The sequence below is a fragment of the Poeciliopsis prolifica genome, unplaced genomic scaffold, assembly GCF_027474105.1.
Source record: "Poeciliopsis prolifica strain line A6 unplaced genomic scaffold, Auburn_PproV2 SCAFFOLD013, whole genome shotgun sequence".
Lineage (NCBI taxonomy): Eukaryota > Metazoa > Chordata > Actinopteri > Cyprinodontiformes > Poeciliidae > Poeciliopsis > Poeciliopsis prolifica.
This window is the reverse complement of record NW_026562388.1, coordinates 2,179,633-2,200,982: the sequence shown is the minus strand read 5'-3', so window position 1 is coordinate 2,200,982 and position 21,350 is coordinate 2,179,633. Positions and strand designations below refer to the sequence as shown.

The 21,350-nt window shown below is 41.7% G+C and overlaps 2 protein-coding genes across 3 annotated transcripts in view; both read right to left on the bottom strand.

Moving 5' to 3' along the window:
- The window catches only part of sptb (spectrin, beta, erythrocytic), a 41,910-nt gene extending 34,851 nt beyond the window's left edge, over nucleotides 1-7,059 (bottom strand). Inside the window, exons 1-2 of one of the 2 annotated variants that reach the window (XM_055038744.1) lie at nucleotides 6,747-7,059; nucleotides 341-620 (exon numbers count right to left, since the gene is read on the bottom strand). In XM_055038744.1, coding sequence (XP_054894719.1) covers nucleotides 341-500 — 160 coding nt within the window. In that variant the 5' untranslated portion in view covers nucleotides 501-620; nucleotides 6,747-7,059. The remainder of the gene's footprint in view (nucleotides 1-340; nucleotides 621-6,746) is intronic. The other variant, XM_055038745.1, reaches the window with a different exon arrangement.
- Nucleotides 7,060-7,717: 658 nt separating this feature from the next.
- stard9 (StAR-related lipid transfer (START) domain containing 9) overlaps nucleotides 7,718-21,350 on the bottom strand; it is a 39,534-nt gene continuing 25,901 nt past the window's right edge. The window contains exons 22-32 of the mRNA XM_055038738.1: nucleotides 15,411-21,302; nucleotides 14,750-14,911; nucleotides 14,276-14,459; nucleotides 13,809-13,955; nucleotides 13,569-13,668; nucleotides 13,185-13,351; nucleotides 12,228-12,292; nucleotides 11,891-12,093; nucleotides 11,024-11,103; nucleotides 10,507-10,665; nucleotides 7,718-9,325 (exon numbers count right to left, since the gene is read on the bottom strand). Coding sequence (XP_054894713.1) covers nucleotides 9,224-9,325; nucleotides 10,507-10,665; nucleotides 11,024-11,103; nucleotides 11,891-12,093; nucleotides 12,228-12,292; nucleotides 13,185-13,351; nucleotides 13,569-13,668; nucleotides 13,809-13,955; nucleotides 14,276-14,459; nucleotides 14,750-14,911; nucleotides 15,411-21,302 — 7,261 coding nt within the window. The 3' untranslated portion in view covers nucleotides 7,718-9,223. The remainder of the gene's footprint in view (nucleotides 9,326-10,506; nucleotides 10,666-11,023; nucleotides 11,104-11,890; nucleotides 12,094-12,227; nucleotides 12,293-13,184; nucleotides 13,352-13,568; nucleotides 13,669-13,808; nucleotides 13,956-14,275; nucleotides 14,460-14,749; nucleotides 14,912-15,410; nucleotides 21,303-21,350) is intronic.

The window sequence follows — 21,350 nt, the reverse complement described above, 5'->3', positions numbered from 1 at the left end:
AGGGCAGCTGTCCAGATCGGTCAGACTGTGTACATTCAGAGAATGTGCAAGTGATCCCGGTTACTCGTAGAGGGCGTGGATCGGTGTCAGGGCTCAGCTGCTGGGAGAGTGTGCGTGATACCATAACAGAAATCCACACGGAAACACACTTTTCAATCAAACTGTGTGGAGCTGAAGCTTTAAATATCAGCTATGGAGCGTTTTTTTCTTTTATTTAACCTCATTCAACCAGGCCAAAGTTACACAGTTGCCCTCTGCGTCCTTCCCACACTGCTAAAAAGACTTTCATCTCAAGAATCTGTCATGGAGGACAGAGCCTGTTTACTATGCAGGCGCTCACCTGCGAGGGCCTTGATGCGTGAGCGCTCGAACAGCCGGGCTGAGCTGTTGTCATTGTCGAGCTCCTCATCAGAGAGGTCGAAGCGGGTGTTGATGTGGCTGTACTGCTGCGTGATCTCCACATTGTCAAAATCCGTGGTGGAAGTCGTGGTGGAAGTCATGGCGGTAGCCAGCGTGGCGGGCGGGCGGCGGGACGGCGGGCGGCGTCCTCTGTTGCTCTGGGTGAGGAAGCAGGTGGATAGATATTAAACGGCAGGATGGGTGGTGAATATGGAGAATGTCTGAAACAGAAAAACAAGAATAAGATCCACAGTTACAACAGATGAATCTGTGGTGCAAAATGTGGACTGATTGATGTCTATAAAAAGATGTGTTCATGGATATGTATGAATGTTTCCAGCATGGAAAGCTGCTCCAATTGCTTGTATATTGTCTAACACATGCAACTATTATCGGCGTGCTTGTCATATTCATATTGGGCATTTAATGATGGATTTGATGGATTATTTAGTTCAGGGTGGAATGGCATGATAACAAGCAACTCATTTCATTTTGATTGTAAAAAGAATCAGATCACAAGCTTGAAATTACTGTAATTTTTATACTTCTGGCAAATAAATTTGATCTTTGCAGTACTTGGTAAAGTTCATTTAAGTATATTGGTTTGGTGGCAGCACAGGCCCGGCTTTACAAAGAAAATTTTCAATAGGGTAATGAGTCTGGATTCCAAAAAATCTCTGTTCTTCTCAACAAAAGCAAATTCTTCTGATCTGTGCACAGAGTTTGGAACATTTTGGCTACAAAAAATGTGTCTGTTGCTGATATTTAATTCAACTACATTGTCTATAAAACATTGCTTTTTTTTACATGTCACCAGACATTTTGATTTTTCTGCAAACATTTCTGACATAAAAAAAAATCATCTTTATTGTCCAGAATCAACATGGAAACCGTCTCTCCTGCTTTTCTCCCTCCACCCGCTGCTCCATTTTGTGAGTGTCACTCTGCTCGACGGTGACAGCCCAGATGGCGTATTCTTTGCGTGGAATGGCGGGTTGAAGGCTAGCCACTCAGATAGCTCTATCTGTGTGCAGCATAACTCTCTTATCAAGCTGCACGGGGGGTAGGACAACCCCTCTGAGGAGCAGGGCTTGGTGAAACCGCCTTCTTTTGAATGATGCTGCTGACGTAATTTGAAATGCAGAAGTGTGCGAGTCCGTTGGTGGGGATTTGTAAGGAAAACGAAGTAAAGGCGGGAGAGTCCAATTTATGTGCATTACAGTTTTATACAAAACATACGTTTTATTCCCAGACTTTAAAAAGAGCCCTCACTGAGGACTGAATTGGAGTTGCTCTAATTAAAGGGTCCTGGAGAAGGATTCATACGCCTTAAACTTCAGCCCCGTTTTGATTCATTACCATTAATTAAAATCTACTGCAACCAGATGCTTTCAGAAGTCATCTCGTTAGTAGATAGAGTCACCTGTAAGTGTAACTTGATCTGAGTATAAATGCAGCTGTTCTTCGAAAGCCTCGGAGGTTTGTCGGAGAACAGATGTCATCAAACAGGAACATTAAGATGAAAGAACAGAACGATGTTACAGAAAAGTTGAGTGAGAGATCTAGATCTCAAGCTTTGATTTACCAGAGAACTAGTCAAGAGACTGATGGAAACTCTGGAGGAGCTGCAGTGATCCATAGCTCAGGTAAGAGCCGACAGCTGACATGATATCTATTATCAGTGCACTCCACAAATCTGACCTTTAAGGGAAGGCTATTATTGAATATCACCCTGAACACGTCATCCCCCACAGTGGAACAAGGCGATGGGATAATCATGTTCGAGGGATGCTTCTCAGCAGAAACAGTCAAAGTGGTCAGAGTTTATTGGATGAGCCTATTTGAGGCTGCGAGTAATTTTCCTTCTCCCAGCAGGACAACCCTAAGCATACAGCTTAGGCTGTAGTTGCACTCGAACACGGGTGTCAAACTCCAGTCCCGGAAGGCCACTGCCGTCAAACTTTTAGATGTGCCTCTGCTGCGCCACCTGAATAGAATAATTAGGTCATTAGCAAGGCTCTGGAGAACTGATCCGCACAACAAGGAGGTAATTAAGCCATTTCATTCCAGTGTTTTGTACCTGTGACACATCTAAAAACTGCAGGTACAGCGGCCCTTAAGGACTGGAGTTTGACACCCCTGCACTAAAATGAGTCAGCGTGTATTTGTGTGTCAAATTTAGGAATGATAATCTGGGGTAAGACATGAATGATAATCTACAGATCCTATCCATTCAATCTGACTGAGATTGAGCAATTTTGAAAAGAAGAATGAAACCAAATTTCCTTCTCTAGATGCACAAAACCAGTAAAGGTCTTCCCAAGAAGACTTGCAGCTGAAACCACAGCAAAGACTGATACAGACGAATATATATACATTTATAAATATAGACAGAGGTGCATCCTACACTTTTCAACTTTTCATTTGTAAAATTTCTGAATCATGTATTATTTTTCTTCTTTTACCCCGTGATTTTCTTTCTGTTATTTATCAAACAAAACTGATTAAATATGCGAACTTTTGTGGTTGTAATCTGAACATGCTTAAGGACTGTGAATACTTCTTTAAGGTAAAACAAGCTGAATTTCAGCAATCTAAAATAAATAAACAATCTTCCTGCCCCCCTAACTCGCCTGAGGTATTTTTATGCTACTTTGATACAATCCTACATACATTATGACTGGATTATTTTCATCAATGCATTAAATATGTCAGAAATGTCATAGAATCTGGTGTGAGTGTAAATATTCATTCAAAATAATCACGAGTTACTTTTTGCAGAAGTCCCACGTTTGTCTGTTCAGTGTATTCAGAGAAGAGGCCCTCGGTCCTCTACAATGATGCCGTTCTACAGGTCTCCCTCCTTCTGCTTGGTATCAGTCCTCTGCAGAGGTCTCTTATCAGCTCGGGGACGCTCCACCCTCCACCAGGGGATCCCCTTATCACCACGGCACACATCACCTCGCCAGAACTGTGGCGTAAAAACCCCTTTACACGCCGCTCAAGCTCCCATCCCCAACCTGTCAGCACAAACATGTACGTCTCTAATCGTGTATGAAGACTTGACTCCACTTGGCCGCAAAACACTAATAGCAGCAAATTAAGTGCGTTTGTTGAGGCGTGCGGTCTCCGTGGAGACACCTCGTGTGTCTTCATTTGGGGGTGTGTAGAGAAATTAAAAGGCAGGGAGTTAATGGAGACCAGCGCAAGCTCTCCACTTGGTGACCTTGAGGACGAAGAGCCCAAACACACCTGCAACAGGTTATCCCGTCAGCAGGAAAACAAGAAAGGCTTCCATCACAGATGCTGAATAGAATAACAGCATTCCACCGGCATCTGGACGTTACGATGCGCACAGCCCTGGAAGAGCCACGAAATGCCAGCTGAGGCATCACGTCACGGCTACAGTTCATTGTGTTTGGTTATTTTCACTGCAATTTGTTCAGAAGTGATTCATTTTTCATTTCTTTTGCCACAATTTTTTTTAATCATCGCCACACACTCAGCACTGCTGGCTTTAAGTCTGTCGCAATAAGCAATGAATCAATTAAAAGGAGATTCATCATTTCTACTCTGATGATTGATATTTTTTGAAGGGCAATTTTGTTTATGGAGACATGATAATCACATTTTATTCCTGGTTGGTAAGTGGTTTTTATTTCCATTTTGTTGTTAATGGTTGTCATGTCTAAAGGAAAGTGTAAAGAACACGTCTTGTTCTAGTATTAAGTCTTCATCGCAAAATTAAAAGTTTATCAGTCTTTGAGACTGATAAATGAATTATCATGCCATTATCAATACACTACTGGAAAATGGCATCAAACCAACAATTATCGTTTATCACAATAATTTCTGGGACGAGTGATCGTCCAGGAAAATTTGTTATTGAGAAAGGTCAAGCTGGTTTTGTTTTTGTTTTTTTTTTAAAAAGCACTGAATTTAAATAGTTGGGTGAGTAGTTTTAATCAAACAAATATTTGATATTAAAAATTTCAAATAAAAAAAAAAAAGTTGCACTTCCAATTAGACGTGGGTAATCTGCAAAGACATGCAAAAGTGCTATGGACCTTCCTACTTTAATGAGAATGTTTTGTGTTTCTTCTCTTCTTTAAGAAGAGTAGAGAGAATGTAAAATAACGTTATTTTTATTGGTTATAACTAATAAAAATAAAAATAATATCAATGTATTAATTTTTAATAGTATCTGAAAGTGTGACAACATAACAGTAAAACCATATAAAAGTCAGTGCTTGCAAAATCAAGTTTGGATTAGAAAAAGACAGGGTTTAAATAAATCGGGCTCCTCATCTGCAACGTATATTTGCACATCTAAAGCAAAGACCAAAGCAGTAGCTCAGGAAAAGTGAATTGCAATAAAAGAATGATCGTTTTATACCACAAAAGCAAAACTCGCTTGCATCTTAGTGAATAAAGTCGTTTCATGGTTATTTTTGCATAAATATGACGCAGCTGACACAGAAAACTTTTTGTTTTTTCTGGAGCTATTATTAGCCCTCACCAATAAAAGTAATGAAACAGAAATGTGCAGACGCCTGGTTTTGAAGCTGCGCAGCGTTTGAGTCAGAGGCTCTGGATAATTTCTCATAAGTTGGAAAGTGTCGAGAGAGGCAATGAAAAAAGTGGAATTCCTGCAGATGCCCAAGAGCTGCGTGACCTTCGAGTGCTCTTTGCACGTTTTACTGGAGCATTGCAATAAGAGGACACGTTTGGACTTTTTTATGGAAACCGACATGAAATAATCATTAAGCACAAAAAAAAAAAAAAACAACCAGCCGTGAAAGTTCGCTTTCCATACTTAGGTCTCACTGGAATTTACTGTAACATCTATTTCTGTCCTTTTTAAAAATAGCATTGATGCAAACAGCAGAGCACCTGATCTGAACCCAAGCTTTCAAGAAAAAAAAAAAAGCCTGCTCTTGCAGCTGTATACAGATGCCCAAACTGCACACTGAGCAGAAAACACATTAGATTGCTGCGTGTGTGCTGTTCACATTGTGGTGAACAGCACAAAGTGGAACCGAGATTAAGTAACAGAGCGATGTTACGGGTGTGGCCAAAGATGAGCGACCCACAGTGTGGGCATGTGTCTGAGAAACTGAAGCGTGGTCAGAGTGAGTCTAAAACACAAAGCTGAGCTGGGTTCCTCCACGAAGGCAGACCTAAGCTCGTAAAGTGGACTACTTAGACGCTATTAGGACAAAGGTGTACACTGATTATGTACATCAGCTGTTAAAGAGATCTTTCGCTGTGGCTGGAATTGCTTTGACTGTGTCGAGAGAGAAAGAGAGACAGCTCAGTCTTGGGAGAAGGGTAAAAGGAATCAATGGTAAATAATTTCTGGAGTGTTTACACTAAAGGCTCTGCTGGTCCAGACAGAGCAACACGCTCACACATGTCCTTTTAGGGAAATGAGAAGAAACTCTTCACTTAAAGCAGGGGAACATGCTTTGTTTTTTTCTTTTCAATACAATAAAGTGCTTTCTATAAAGAGTGACAAATACATATCGTACAATTTATTTAGCAGGAAGAATTGAAAAGTGGAAAAAGTCCAGTTCTACACTTCATGTAAGCAATAGTCGTTCTTAACTCGTTTTTTTCAGGCAAATATACGAGTTATTCATCAAAATTGATAAGAGGGAAGAATAATGCTGTGACGTAATTATTATAGGCTTTGAACTTACATAAAAAATAGGAATAAGAAAGGAAGAGATGGAACGGGAATGAAGAAGAAGGGAAACCTAAGACCAAGGAATAAACTTTGACATAACTACTGACTCAAAGTGATCATTTGTGATCTCTTTCCACTACAACAAATGTATTGTTGTAGTGGAAGCATACTCCATATTTAAAATATATATTTTTAGATCACTGAATACAAGTAAAACGCATTCAAAAAAATTATTTTTTTTGTTTTTTTTAAGTTACTTTATAAAACTTAGATTTGCAAACTTTGCCATTAAGCCTTCAAAAGCCAAAGGCTTCCTGAAAGGCCGCACCGAGTTTTGCGCAGTTTTATCGCCGCACTCCGCTGCGGCCTTTTTGCGGCACCAGATAACAAACAACTCAATAGTCGACGGGCTTGTTTACAGACACGAAGAAAACAAGTTTCAAGCCAAAACTCAAACCAATAAAAGTACCTGTCTTATATTTATTTGTGTTTATTTAAAAGGAAAAGCGGACGCCTCTATACACACACGGCCAACCAACAGGTGGTTCAAGTAAACTTACCTGACAGCTACAGTAAGCGGCCGCTTCATTAAATCTGTGTCAAAAGTCACTAATTCAAATAGACAAGCGTGAGTTGGCTCGGTTTTATATTTACTTACTTAATTGTAGTTTCAGCCCTCTCTGAGCGGGTCTCTTCGAGTTTTCTTCCTGCCAATAAACCGATTATAATCCCATTGAAGAGGCGGGCTGCAGGTCAGCGCGTGCAGAGATGTCCAGTGCGCGAGGAGGAGGAAGAAGAGGAGGAGGAGGAGGAAGAGGACACGGTCCAGCACGGGGGACAAGGGAGGGAGAGCGGGGCTGAAGGCACGGCGCGCTCCGCGGTCATTCCGAAAGCCAGCGACTGACCCGCCCTGCCGGGTTAAAAATAAAGTCGGCGCATCCAGTACATGGTCTGTGCGCGCGCGGTGTGGGGGGCGGACATTCCTGACAAGAGCTGGTGACTCTAAATGGCTGAGGTACTTCTGATCTCCCCAGTAACCCCGATACCCACCCCCTCCCACCACCACCACCACCACCCAGCCCAGCTCGGGCTCTAATCGCGCGCACACAACACCCACCCGCCCTGAGAGACCCTCATGGACATGTCACCTCCACCGCCGCCCCCTGCATTCCACGTGGAGCAGCAGGGACAACAGGAGGCTGCTTCACTATTGTGGCCCAGAGTGGAGGCTTATGCGGGCGGTAACGCTGCTGCAGGTGCATTAATTCATAGATAAGCAACAAATCAGTGAGTAACACAGTGTTGATCAGATGTTCACTCATTGAATGGAATGATGGAGTGATTGCCTACTTTTTCCATCTGCAAAATTAAACACAAAATTGGGTTCATTTTGATAAACAAATAGATTTAACTACCATTAACCTGGGAAATCCCTGACCCCACTTAAACTGAATTTGTGGATAACACTAAATAACCGAGACAATGGGAGGAAATCGAGCTATTTATGAGCTCCGTCGAATTCTGTAGAGAAAAACAGCCAAATATCCAAGCCAGAAGCTTGATGACGTCTACAAAACGTGGAAAGATCGGCGTGCAATGATCTAAAAGATTCTACATTTCGACGCAAAATCGACCTCAGTTACAAATATTTATTGTTTGAACACAAAAACTGTCAAAATAAAAGGGAACAATAGATAATAATTAGTGACCGAAACATCAGATTGCAAAAAAAAAAAAAACTGTACAACAGATTATCTAAATATAAATAAGTTTTCACAAAAACAATGATATGCGGAAATATTTACACATAAAAATATATTTCAGAACAAAAATTTTCTCTGAGTTCCTTCACGTCACTCGTTGCTCTTTGGTTTGCTGCGAGGCCAAGAAAGCTTCCTGTACCTTCAATTAAACATAACAGCTTCATGTGAGGACACAGCTGACCCGGACAGCACCCGTCTCTGGTCAGCCTGAAGACTGCACCAACACAGTCACCTCTTCACCTGGAATGTTAATAAATGTGTAACAAGCACTCCGCATGCAGCTGCAAAACGCGGCATTGTGCCACGCTCGTTAAAAGAAGCAACACAACTATGAAACACATTTGAAGAACAAGAACTTCAGAAACAAGGAGTCGTTAAAATGAACTCCCCTCTTGCAGAGGCGACACAGTAAAACGTGAGAGCACCATTTCTCCTATTGCAAACCTCCCTAGCCGGTTTCAAGCTCAACAGTTTCTCAGTTGAATTGTTCATCTGCTTGCAGCGGCCCTCGCATTTATTACATCCAAATCAGTTTCCGACGTTTGCTTTGTAGCTTCCTACAGAGAGCTGGTTAACGTTCTCAGTGCTCTTACAGATAAACACATTACATTTGAAAGCTCCTGAATGGCAATAATTTCCTTTCATTCCTCCAGGAGGTGTTTGCCTGTTAACTGCAGAGCGCCGGTATCTTAACGCCAAGCATGCATGTGCCTTCCAGTTGTTGCAGCAAAGCACTTCAAATCGATTCTCAGCTCAAATGAAGGACACTTATGGAAAAACGTGTGCGTCGCTTGAAGAAATAGAAATTTCAGACGAAATGTTTTGAGAAGTTTTCCTTTGGTTGTTTTTGTCATAACAGGCACGTGTGGAAGTATTAGCACGGGGGTACAGAAACAAAATCTGCCTCGTCTGTCAACCGATTATCACAACTTATTAAATAAAACACAAAGATTGCATGTAACACCAAGTGCATATCAAGTTAGTGTGAATGAAAGAAACTAAAATCCTTTACAAATTCGTTTTGGTCTACAATATTGTTAAAGCTGTAGCTGTTTCGGAGTGATTGTAATTTTAATCCCTGGAAGAAATGTAGACATAAATGAAACATTGAAACAGCTTAAGCTTTCGCACTTGATGCATCTTTGGTGGAACAGATTGTTAAAAGCATTTATATACAAATATAAAAAAAAATATCAATATTTTATTAAAAAATATATATATTTTCATTAAAAAAAAAGGAAGCTGCTACAACTTTTTGTCAGGAAGTGCCTTTTGAAATAAAGAAGTCAAGTAAATAAGGTCCAGGTGCAAATCCGTACGTAGAACTCCCTGCTGGTGACGGTCTAGTCAAAGTGCTCACGGCTGGCGGGTTTTATGGTGCGAGGAAAACATCGAGATCGGCGATGACGGCTGCCTGCCTCCTGGCAACCATGTTCAAGAGTCGCTGAGGAAAAGATGGCGTTCCGAGGTCGACCTAAGGAAAACACACAATGTTGACGTCTACATTCATATATAATACCATATATGAATTGACAAGAAAGTCTCTAAAAAGTTTTTTTTTTTTTTAGACATACCATTGATGCATCAACTTCCTTGTTGTGCCTGAATCAGCTGCTACAGCTTTAAATGTTTGGCAACAATTACACAGAGCTAATCCATGAAACCGTGAGAGCAAGAATTTGATTGATCATTGATTTCCCCATGAGAAACTAATTTCATTAATAGTGAGAGCCCTGCCAGTAGTGAGCTATAAACTCATCATGCTGTAGATCAACACGGCAAGTCAATATGTTGAACCTGCACCTACAAAGCCCAAGCTGGGAATTCTCATTTCCTGGATTTTTCCGCATTCATACGATATTAAGTGACAAGTACTTTACAGATAACCTGTGATAAATCATGGACTACAATGCAGATAATCTACTGCCTGAGCTGTGGATGTCTGCTGCTCCTCCAGAGTCACCATGGGCCTCGCTGTTTTTTCACCAACGGTCTCCAACTATCCTCACTGCAATTAGCTGCACTGCAATTTACACGAGGTAAAATTTGGAAACCATGTGTGATTTTCCTTCCAGGTTATCTACAGGTTTTAGAAAGTCAAATTTAAGACTTTCTAAGGGTTTATCAATGCCACATTGAATGAAATTTAAGACCGAAAGAACTATAAATATAGGGAATTGTGGGAGGATCCTGCTGTGCTACAATAAATCATCGCAAAAACCCAAGTAGTGTCAAGCTACGAAAACAAAAACAGTCTGCACTTACCCATAAAAGCTAAGTAGCTAGTTAGTAAGCGTTTATTAGCAGCTAGTTAGCAGTAGCCTCAACATGCCTTGAGTCACAGAACAAAATGAAGATTTTTGAGTCTGATTCAAGCTTTTGCCAGACAAGGGCAGAAAAAACTAGATTCAGAAATAGTTCTGCCACAACAAAATTTACAACCAGTTATTAACATATTTAAGGTCAATCACTTTTTTTTTTTAAACTAAGACATTTTAAGGCCTTAATTTCAGATAAAGACTGCACAGGCATGCTGTCACATCGCATTTATGCACTACTTTGTGCTGGTCTCTTCCATTAAATCCTAACAAAATACAATGAATTTTGCAATTGGTACACAAAACAGTTCCGGGAACTGTATGTATCATATCTGACCTGCAGCAAGTAAATGACTCTGGTCAGCTCCTGTCCCCCACGTACGACTGGTTGCAGGATCCAGCAGCTGGGCAGCATCTCCGCCCGGATGGCATCAACACTCGGCCGGGGGAGGGACTCCTCGAACACAGACTGCACAGCCAGCACATGCAGGCCACCCTGAGCCAGAGAGAGAAAGCCCATCAATAAAACAGCCGGTAAAGGGTTTTGACCAGCTAAGAGGTAACTCGACTCTGACAACAATAACAAATAGCTGATAAGCACTACCTCTGGGTCAGTGTTGTTCACGCTTTCTGTTCAGTGAGCGTGAGGCGTCGGTAAAGTGCGTGTTGTACATTTAGTGCAAGGCGAAAATTCCACCGGCTGCCGCTGAGCCGCTGCTCGCGCGGTATCTAACCTGAGCAAATGGAATTTTCTCCTTACATTAAGGTGTGCAGCCACCGCCGATGCTCGCCTGACCTCAACACAAGGGGAGGCCGGCTGCAATCATCCGGCCTGATTTTGCGGCCAGGCTTACCTGCTTGGACTGAGTGCTGATGCAGCAGAAGTCCCGCGGCTGGCTGAGGTGGCAGGCGGACGGGTCTGTTAGGATGTAAACTGCGCAAAAAAAACAAAAGTATATCAAAATCATAGTAAATGCAAATGAAGTGAGTGAAACCGTACAGATGGCATTTTAAAGCTAATTTCTGTGACAAAAAAGATGATTGTCTGCAAATACATTTAGAGTGCCTTCGAATAGCATTCAACCACAAACCTTTCATTGTCAGTGTTATTTGATGGGGTGTGCATAAGACTGACATGAAACTGTCCTAAACATGACATAACACCTGTTATGAACACAAAGGAGCCTTTATGAATGTTTTTCACTTGTAATGAAGTGCTATTCGGTAAAAAAAATGACACTATTAATGAAATGTTGAATTAAAAGTGCATTGAAAGCGTCAACCTCGCATTATTCGGTAGATACTGACACTTACAATGCAAACTTTCTCAGAAACCTGCACTAAAAGTCTGTTAAAATTGTCAACTTTGCATTAAAAGTGTCATTATTACCAGAACGACACTTCATTCATCCATTTATAGTCAGCCGCAATGAGACAATAACTTGTAAGAGGTGTAAGAGCAAATGTGTTTGTGCAATACAACAATCTTGTTATTCATAAATGAAACTGTGCTACTCAACACATGGAGAAAGGAAGTAGTCATAGGAGAGGTAAGTTTGCATAGTTTGTTCAAACCATTAAAAACAAAATATGCTTTTGTTGCTATAAACCCAAAAGGATATAAATATTATTCATGTAAAAATACACACCTTAAATTCCATGTTTAAATGCACACACCTATAAGAGGTTGTAGGGTATAGTGCAGAATGTTATTGGCTCACCCAGCTGAGTGCTGTCATCTAGTGGTCGTGTCCACACAGATCGAAGCGACTGGTTATACAAGTGGCTCTTGGACATCTGGCTGATTACGTTCCACAAACTGTCCAGTGGCCTTCTCACCTCTCCGACCCCAAGAAAACCATGGACAGAGGGACTGGAGGAAGATCTGTAGTACGCCTGAATTCCCCGTTCTTCCCCTTGGTGACTGAATTAACAAATTAGGACGTTTCAGTAAACTGCACACATACATTAGTTAGTTTATTTTAGGTTGTGAGGAACGCATTTTAATTGCTTTACAAGCTGAGAGTATTTCAAAATGTTAAATCAGAGGAAGCTCACCTCCACCCAGCAGAGGCTTTGCCCCTCAAAAAGTTGCCCGTATCCCCAAAAGAAGCCAGTCGGACCTGGAGAGAAAGAATTTCTTGCTAAAACTCTGAACAAATACCTGAAACACCATGTCACAAAGCCTAATTTCTTTATGTATTAGTAGAAAAACAGCAAACAAATGCAGTGATTTCTTAGGAAAAAAATAAGAAGTGCTAGTACGACTCTTATTTTATATAACCACCTTTTTTTAAATAATACAGCTAGAATTCTCTTGGGTAATAAAGAAGTTGAGGAAGATCATCAGGATCTTTGGGATCATTGTCATCATTATCAGAAACTTTCAAAATTCAGATGGTACATATTTTGTATTCTATTACGTTTTAAATCCAAATCTCACTGATTAAAGCACAGTTCTATTACATGACACGTTCTGTGCAATGATATAAAAATCTAACTTAAATATTTAGTTATTTTCTGTTCTCATGCAGACTGAAGTTGATTTAACCCACAGAATCCGACATTTCGATTGAGTACTGAAGTCATTTTTCACTGATTTTCCGAGGTCCCCATACAGTTTTCCTTATAAAATCCCTGATCTTTCCATGATCAAATTTTTGGACTTTATTTTTCATGCTTTCATTTTTTAAAGACTTTGGTAATTTCAGTTGAAAATGTTCATTTTAAACCTGCTTGAATAGTAGTGTGATCTGTAGGTTTTACAAATAAGACAACAACACAAACCTGAAATATGTTTAAAATTTTCAAAATGTGACATTTGGTTATTTCACTACTTTTAAAGTAGCTGGACTACTTTAAATCAACTATTTTAAACTCTCTAATTCTAAATGGAAAATTATAGATTAAATGCAGAATCTTCAAACAGTTTTTGAACTTTGCTAGTTGTATTTTGTTTTAAAACATTCAAAATGATGAAATTTTTCATGAAAATCAATTTTCTGTCAACTTTACCTCAGCTAGAGCCTGACAGACGAGGGTAGAAGTGATGTCTTGATATGCTGTAGATATGGAGGAAACTGAGCCAAAGGAAGCAGTGCGCTGACGTGCAACAACAGGGGGCGACGGAGAGGAAGTCATCAGTGGCTCAAAGCTGCTAACAGGAAGCTCAAGCCGAACATCTGTTAAAACATTTATAATGAAGAAAAGAAATAGACACGTCACCAGTATCACACTTGTCTATAAAATGCATTCTACTGTAAATATTGTTGTATAACGTATGTCTTTCTACCAAAAGATATCTCTTTAAAGGTAAAATGTAAACATTAATATATTTGTTATTTTTCTAAAACCACAAAAAGTCTACTTGAGGATTATAAATGAGTCTTGTGCAGTTACCCTGAGCTGACAGCCATGTTTGTTTTGTTTTCACGCTCTGAAAACCGCAGACGGGACGCCGTGTCCTGAGCTTCAGCCCCTCACCCTGGACCCCAACAATCTAGCAACAGACAACATCAACAATGCAATAAGTCTCAGAGTCACACCTTACAGTGGAAAAATACTCCGATCACTCAGACTGAAAACTTTAAGAGTAAAGCAATGTTTCTAATCCCAAATAATCTGTATAAGTGTGCAAACCTGTTGATTTAATACTGCTCTGTTGCACAGCTGTGGCTGAGTGGTGTTGCCACTGTTGTATCCAGATGTTGGTCCAGAGGAAAGACTCAGACTGGATCCTGTGCACAAAGTGCTGTTGCTGATTATGGTCCGATGCTTCAGGTCGTCCTGGGGAAATCATGTCAACAGAAGTCAGATTTACTGTGTTCATGTGGCAAAACACTGATATGAATTCATCTTTTCAAACTTTTACAAACTGCTTCAATCTCGTTCTCTTAAAAATCTAAATTTAATCGCCTAGTACCTACAAACATTTCATTTCCTGTGAAATGAAATGTGTCCAACACTTGCTAGGTATTATCATCTACAGTGGAGTATCTTACAGACTGTGAACCTCACAAGAGGGGATCTGTAGCTACTCAACAATGTCATTTTGCACTCAGAGGAAATTAACTATGATTCTGCCAATTATAGACGGGACAACTGACCTTTATTCCCTGAGACAGAGTCTGCTGCTGTATCCTCTGTTTCTCCAGCTCAGTTCGCTCTCTCAGCCGTTCGCGAGCCTTGGCGATCTCCGTCTTGGCTTCTTCCCGGGCTCGGCTGTAGTCTCGCAGCAGCTGCTCAATGTCTGGTGGGCACTGTCCCGCTTCTCTTGTAGGTTCTGGTAAACTGTGGTACAGATGATTTGGTATTAAAAAAAAAAAAAAAAAGTAGAACTTCCACACTGGGGAAATTAGCAAAAACATGTGCTCACATCGACAAACACGTACAGCGGAGTAATGTTTTGTTTTAAAGAAAGAAAGGTTACATCAGATCTTGACAACTTCATGAAAGCTTTTTTCTCATTAAAACAACTTTCTTCTGGTAATCATGCATCTTTATCCTGCTAATAATTTGTCATCAAATATTATTCCATTGGGATATAAGTTGCTAATATCCAGTGACATTCAGTGTCTGACCAAGTGACTTCTTGTCGTCGATGGTATTCTTTGCAGCGGTTGGGTGTGGGATCAGCTTCCTGTGGCGGGGGATGTTTGCCGGGGCTAAGACTGCGAGCTCTTCTGTAAGTCTGGAGGCGCTCCTCCCTCTCCCGCCTTAAAGCCTCGATGCTGCGGCGGTGCCTGAGAGGATCAAGAAATTAAACAGCTGTATCACCTTTGAGGATAAAGAATACGTCTGAGCTGAATTTGCAGCACTGAATTTACATTGTGACCTAAATGTGTGGGTGAATTTATTAAAAAGACATTCATGGTCTAGTCAAGTTCCTACCAAGACTTTTTTTTTTCCTGGTGAAAAAAAGTAAACTAGGAATCTGAAAGCAGGAAAAAATTGTATTTTCTGTACATCTTTTGCAAAGCATCTAAACTTTATTGCCAGAAGAGCTAAGAAGTGGTGCTATAAATTTGCTGATTTGCAAATGTTTAGCATATTACTGCGTTTCACCGAGAAATCTAATTAAGAGTTCATGTGACAAAACAACACAAAGCAGAGCATAAATGTCAAACCTAAAGGGGAATACACATGGCTTTCAAATCGGTTTAAAAACAGAACAATTAAAATCTTACTAATTTATGCATCAAAATAAGTTCTTGAAGAATGAATACTTTTTTTTGTCCCCACCTGTCATACAGCAGCTGTTTGGATGCCGCGGTGGTCAGCGGTCGCAGTTCCTCTTTGGACCTTGGGGACAGCATCTTTAATAACGCATCAGTCTCTCCCAGGCCGTAATGAAGCTTAGCCTCCGTCAGCTCCACAGTCAAAGGCGTCAGGTTCGGACTGAGGTTGACGGTCGCCATCACCCGCTCTCTCTCCCGCCGCAGCTTCAGTATCTCTCGGGATCTTCTGTCATTTTGTGCCACAACATCCAGGTTTGAACCCGTGCTGTCCACATCGCCCCATTCAGCACGGTTTCTGTCGTCTTTGTTTGAGCATCGTGGCTGTTGATTCTGGCTAACTCCTGACCAGTTGGTGAACTTGTTGTGGACGGGCAGGTCGTCTGGGACTCTCTGATGGTCATCCCAAGGAAAAACACTTGTTGCAACTTCAGTGTTCACAAGAACTTCTGTGCCACACTCACTGTGCGCCAGTGATATCGTGTCGTCCTCTTTCAGTTTATTTCTACGGTCACTGTAGGGTGATGAATGGCCAATATCAATGCAAACATCTCCAGGAACACTTGTGAAGTTGGATTCTTGCCCTTGACGCTCATGCTCAACTGCCTGTCTCACGGTAGGAAAAATGTGGTTGTTCCTCTCTGAGAGGGTCCTGTGGTCGTCTTCGTCTTTGCAGGTCATTTTTCTTTTTACAATGTCTCCGTCTATGTCCGATGATGACCTAAGACTTGAAGAACTCGTACAGAAGTCTTGAGGACTTGAACAACTAATTTCACTCACTCTCTCAAGGGACATAGTTTCTGATTTAGTGGAAAAAGCATCTAAACACTGTTTAGCATTTTCAGCAGAAGGAACTGCAGGTGTGCCCTCCTTAGAGGAATGTCTTGTTTGCTGATTCTTATATTTTGGTTGACAGTGTACTGATTGTTTTCCACTCTGCCTTGAACTTAATCTTGTTCCCGCAGTAACAGTGGGAGATGAGGAACAGTCTGTAAATGTTGCTTGTTTTTTGATAAAGCCAGTTGGATTGCTTGCCAACGACACGCTGCGATTTTCTTGAAAACACTTTCTAGGTGATCTGGAGGCGACTGCAACATTTCTGCAACTTGATTCCTCAAGAGTGCTTTGCTTCGAAGCCTGAGAGGAAGCAGATTTTGCACGCCTGTGGTAACTTGCTGCTGTCTTTGTGAACGCCAATATCTGAGGGTCATTATCTGACTGAGGTGCAACAGAGACATTGAAGTTTTGCATTGGCTCAGCATCTTTTTTAACTACTCTGTGCATACTCTTGTCTTCAGGACCAATTACTTTCACAATCACCTTAACTTCATAAGATTTAGCCTTTTCTCTGAGTGTTTCATTACCAGCCTGGCTGCTCATTGCATTCACCAACTCTTCTGTCTGTATTCCAACGTCTAAGGCTGTTTGAACTGAGCGGTCTTTCTTGCTACATCCACGCCGATCGCTGCACAACAAGCTACGATGTGATGAGTTGCTGCTCCTAGGACTGGATTTGCTCACTTCGCCCGTCCTCATCCCCTGGACATCTCCCAGCAGGTCTGAAGTGCTGTCAATAAGCTTGGAGAGATGAGCAGACATGGTTTCCATACTTGCCCACGTTGAGGATTTTTTAATATCCACTTTGCTTCTCTGGGACAAAGGAACATCAGTGTTGCTTCTTTTGTGGCGATCTTTCCTCTTTAGACTGCTGTTACCGATTGTGCCAAGCCTGGATTCGGTTTGAGTACCGTGATCACGCATCTTTCTCCTTTGCACCTGCATTTTGCTAGTTTCTGACTCCTGCTCTGATGAGTAAACAAGCATGATTTCATCGACTTGACTTGAATTGACACCAGAACCGGCAACATCATTACCCGAAGTGTTTATTGCCTGATTGCAGGTCTCTCCCTGTGCTTTCTTGTGCTGTGTAGCGACTCTCTCTCTATAATCCTCAATGCTACTCAGGGTACTGGAGAGCCCCTTGTTGGTGGCGTACGTACTCAGGTGAGAGTTAAACGGAGAATTCAGCCCATTCAAGCCGTTGTCAGCACTGGAACATCTCACTAGGCGTTTCTCAGAGCTGTTCAAGAGAGGAGATTTGACAGATAGGTCAGCGGCACTTCCAAACACAGGGGTCTTGTAGCAGTGTTGGTTTGAGTCACTGTGTTGCCACTGGTGGACAAAAGGGTTGATGTCACTGGATGCAAAATGAATGGATGAGTCCTGGCAATGTGGTGTGTGCTGTGCTCCACTTTGCTTTTCGTTCAGGTAGCTTTTTTCTGCATCCACCCTCTGGGATGTCGTGTGGAGAGGTAAAGAGTGCCTTTGTGGAATGTAATCCATCTTCAATTCATTATTTTCACCAGAATTCCCTTTAAGGATTTCTGTCTTACATTTACTTGAAGAAATAGAAACACGACTTTCTTCACTGCTAGGTCTTCCGAGCAGCCAGAAATAATGCCTCCTATTCCCTTGCTTCTCCTCGTCATCTTCATCCGATGACTTGAGAGAAGAATCGGAGGAAGAAGCAGGACGAGTTTTGACATCAGACTTTCTGAACCGCTTTGTTTTTTTCTTCCTAAGAGCAAGATTTCTTGGTGTAACAGTTGTATTTATGGTGGCCTCTTTGGACATTACGGAAGAACCAGCCTGTGGTGTTTTTAGATCTTTATCAGAGGAAATCGTTTCAGAGTTCAGGTCCTGCACGCATAATTCATCCTTTGGATTGAAAGAAAAACTCTCAACCCCTTTATCATTGCTTGCCACACAAAACTCTTTGATGTTTATTTGATGATTTTTGTTGAAGTTGCTCTGTGAATTTGTACATTTGGCATTTGAATTGATAGCAGCAACAGAAGTCTGAGCGATGTTTTGTGTACATATATGTTGACAATTTAGCTGATCCTGTGTTGTGAGAGGCTTGCTTCCAGCCTTGTGGTAGAGTTCAACATTTTCTCCATAAGTAGGAGAAAGTCTGATTTGACTGCAGAGGTGTTTGACTGCTTTTACCCGATGAGTTAAGAATTCTGCTGCAGACTGATCAACACTGGTTCTAAATACCTGAATCATGTCTGGTGAGCTTTGTTCAGGTGAATGACTGCTTGTTTTTACACCGTCGGTTATGAAGTTCTTACTGACATCGTCTGAAACAGATGAGAGATGCTTCAGATTTGCGTGACACGAGGCAGAAGCTGTGTCACGGATACATTTGTGAAGCTGCTGTCTTGAGTGCCGAATTCGGAGTTGGGGAATGAGATCAGAATTAAAATGACCAGAATCTTTATTTGAGTAAATGTTACTGGCGATCACATCAGGGGTAAAGGTTATTTTGGGTGAAGCTTCATCTGTTACTTTTTGAGGTAGAGCATTTTCCCCCTTTGGGTTTCCTAGACCTTCATGACTAGTCCTCTGTTTCACACGTGATCCCAAATGCTCTGCTGTGACTAATGCATGCACATCGGCACATATTTTTCCTTCTTTCACATCTTCACTCCTCTCATCTTTCAGCTGGTCAGGCATCCATCTACATTCTTTACAGTCAGGGCTAAAATTACATGCAGATGATGACAAAATACACAGACTTTGACTTTTGTTCATTCCTCCCGACGAATCTACATGCTCTTTTATCACGTCAGAGATTCTCAGATCAATAGCGCTGCATATGGCTTCCGACCTGCATACATGCTTTGCTTTTTCTTGATGTTTTCTGTCATTAAACCTTTCTGTTACTTCAAATTTTTTATTTGCCATTACATCTCCCTTTCTCACACACTCATTATCTCCAACAGCGGCATCATACTGAGAACTCTTGTCCTCGAAGATTCGGCTGCTTGGTTCAAGTTCGATGTTCTGAAGATCAGAATCTGGCCTTGAATCTGAAGCGGCCAAATGTTGTTTATCACTGCCATCAACAGAAGAGTGAAATTCTTGGCTGTTCGACTCCCCTTTGGAGTCTCTGCTACTGTTATCGTCATCAGACCAAACACCTTCCAAGCCGTCACCTGGTGCCGAGGAGAAAGTTTCCAACTCCCCGCTGTCGCTCCTTTTTGGAATTTTCAGGCTGCCTATAAAAGCATTCCGGTGCTCTTTGTTCCTTTTCCTGGAACTTTTACAGGCCATTTTAACAACTTCCTGCTGGGGAGCAACGGACAGCTCATGGCTTTTGGTTTCCTCCCACTTAACTGATCTATCCTCTGGGTTCCTGAAATAATTTAGCTGCAAGTCTCGGGCATTTTCAACACCTAAATCTGTTGCTTCTTTGTTAAGTGAGGGTTGAAACGGATTTAAAGGATTGGGTCTGTCGTCGGATGGAAAACTTGAGCCACACGATGCAGATACAGCATCTGCTGGCTCGTGAAATGTGTCTGATGTTGCTTGGTGAATGTCTTTTTGTGACATGCAAAGAGCTTGATGCACAGATTCTAGAGGAGTGTTAAAGGTTGTTGTATTGTTCTGTCCAAATCGTTCCATTGGGAACTCTCCACAGTTACCTAATGTCAAGACATTTTTTGAAGCTCCAAAAGCACCGGAGTCTCTCAACCCTGGAGGGCGCTGATTGAGCTCTGAACTATTTAGAGCCTCAGAGTTAACACATCTAGATTCACCATGTGAGTCTGACAGATTCCCGCTAACTGGACTCGCACTGCTGCTGTTACTGTCTGCATTCAAGAGCAGAACTTTTCTTGGTAAAGGCAGAGAAACCCCATCAGTCCTCTGGCTATCTGCAGAGGACCAAACATCAGCAAGAGCCAGCAAGCTCTCTGGTGGTTTCACACTGCAGCTGCTGGTTTGCAGGTTCCTGAAATCATCAATCAATTTGTGCACACTGGCTGCTTCTAATGAGCTCTGATTTTGGGATTTGCTTGTAGCGTCACGACTAAAATGCTCCTCAGCTGCGGCTACGAAATCTGTTACTCGAGAGTAAGTTTCAATTGCTGCTTGTTTGCGCTTTTTAACCACTGAGAACTTCCAGCCGTTCTCCACGGTCAAAGAATCTTTAGACATTTCGCTGTCGTTGCTTTCTGCTTCACTCGGAGCCGAATCTTCACGTGTCAAATGCTCAGCCAGCGCGGCTGCGTAAGCAGAGGACAGAGAGTCGAGAGAGAAAAGGCTCTCGCAGTCTGACGTTGCTTCATCCCCTTCCTTTTGCTCTTCGAACCATCCAAACAGTTTTGGATGGTCTTCTACACCTCCGTTGCTCTTATTCATCAGTGCCTCGGTGCTATGCCAGCGTCTCTGTTTGACGCTATCAAACAGATTCCTCTGATCAAGCTCCTCGCACGACACAGTTGCTTTGATGGTACCATTCTGATTAACTGAAGAACCTTTCAGGCTCTTATCTAATCTTCGTCTCCACGGAAATTTACCTGTAATCCTTCCCAGAGGCTTAAGAACTCTCCGTCCCTTCACACCTGAGGGTGATTTTCTGAAAACTTTGGATAGAGCCGTTTTTATCCCGGGACTCACAAAATGAGACAATGATCTGCTGATGGTTTTACTTCCACTGTTGTCTCCTTTTTCATCAGTAGACACTTTATCTATTTTAGATATTTGTAGATGTTCTTTACAGACGGGAAGCGATGCAGCTCTAAGAGGTGATTTTGATACAGCTTTAGGCGTTTTACCCAATTTGTTAAATAACATGTCTCGGTTTGGGAGCAGAGGTTTTCTTCCCAGCTGGCCCAAACATGGTTGAGGCTGTGGTTCCTTGGTTTGTCTGATGCTTCCAAAAGGGTTTACTTTATTCTGATTGTGTCCAGAGGAGATGGAGCCTGAGCAACTTTGGGTTCTTCCTCGAGGGATATATTCCTCAGAACCCCACTTTCTGCCACTAATGGGATCAGACATAGTTGCTGAATTTAAAGATTGTTCAACAGACTTGTTTCTCTTGAGGAAGTGCCTAATAATGGGAGGAAAAGAAAAGAAAGATTTAAGATTAAGCTCATTT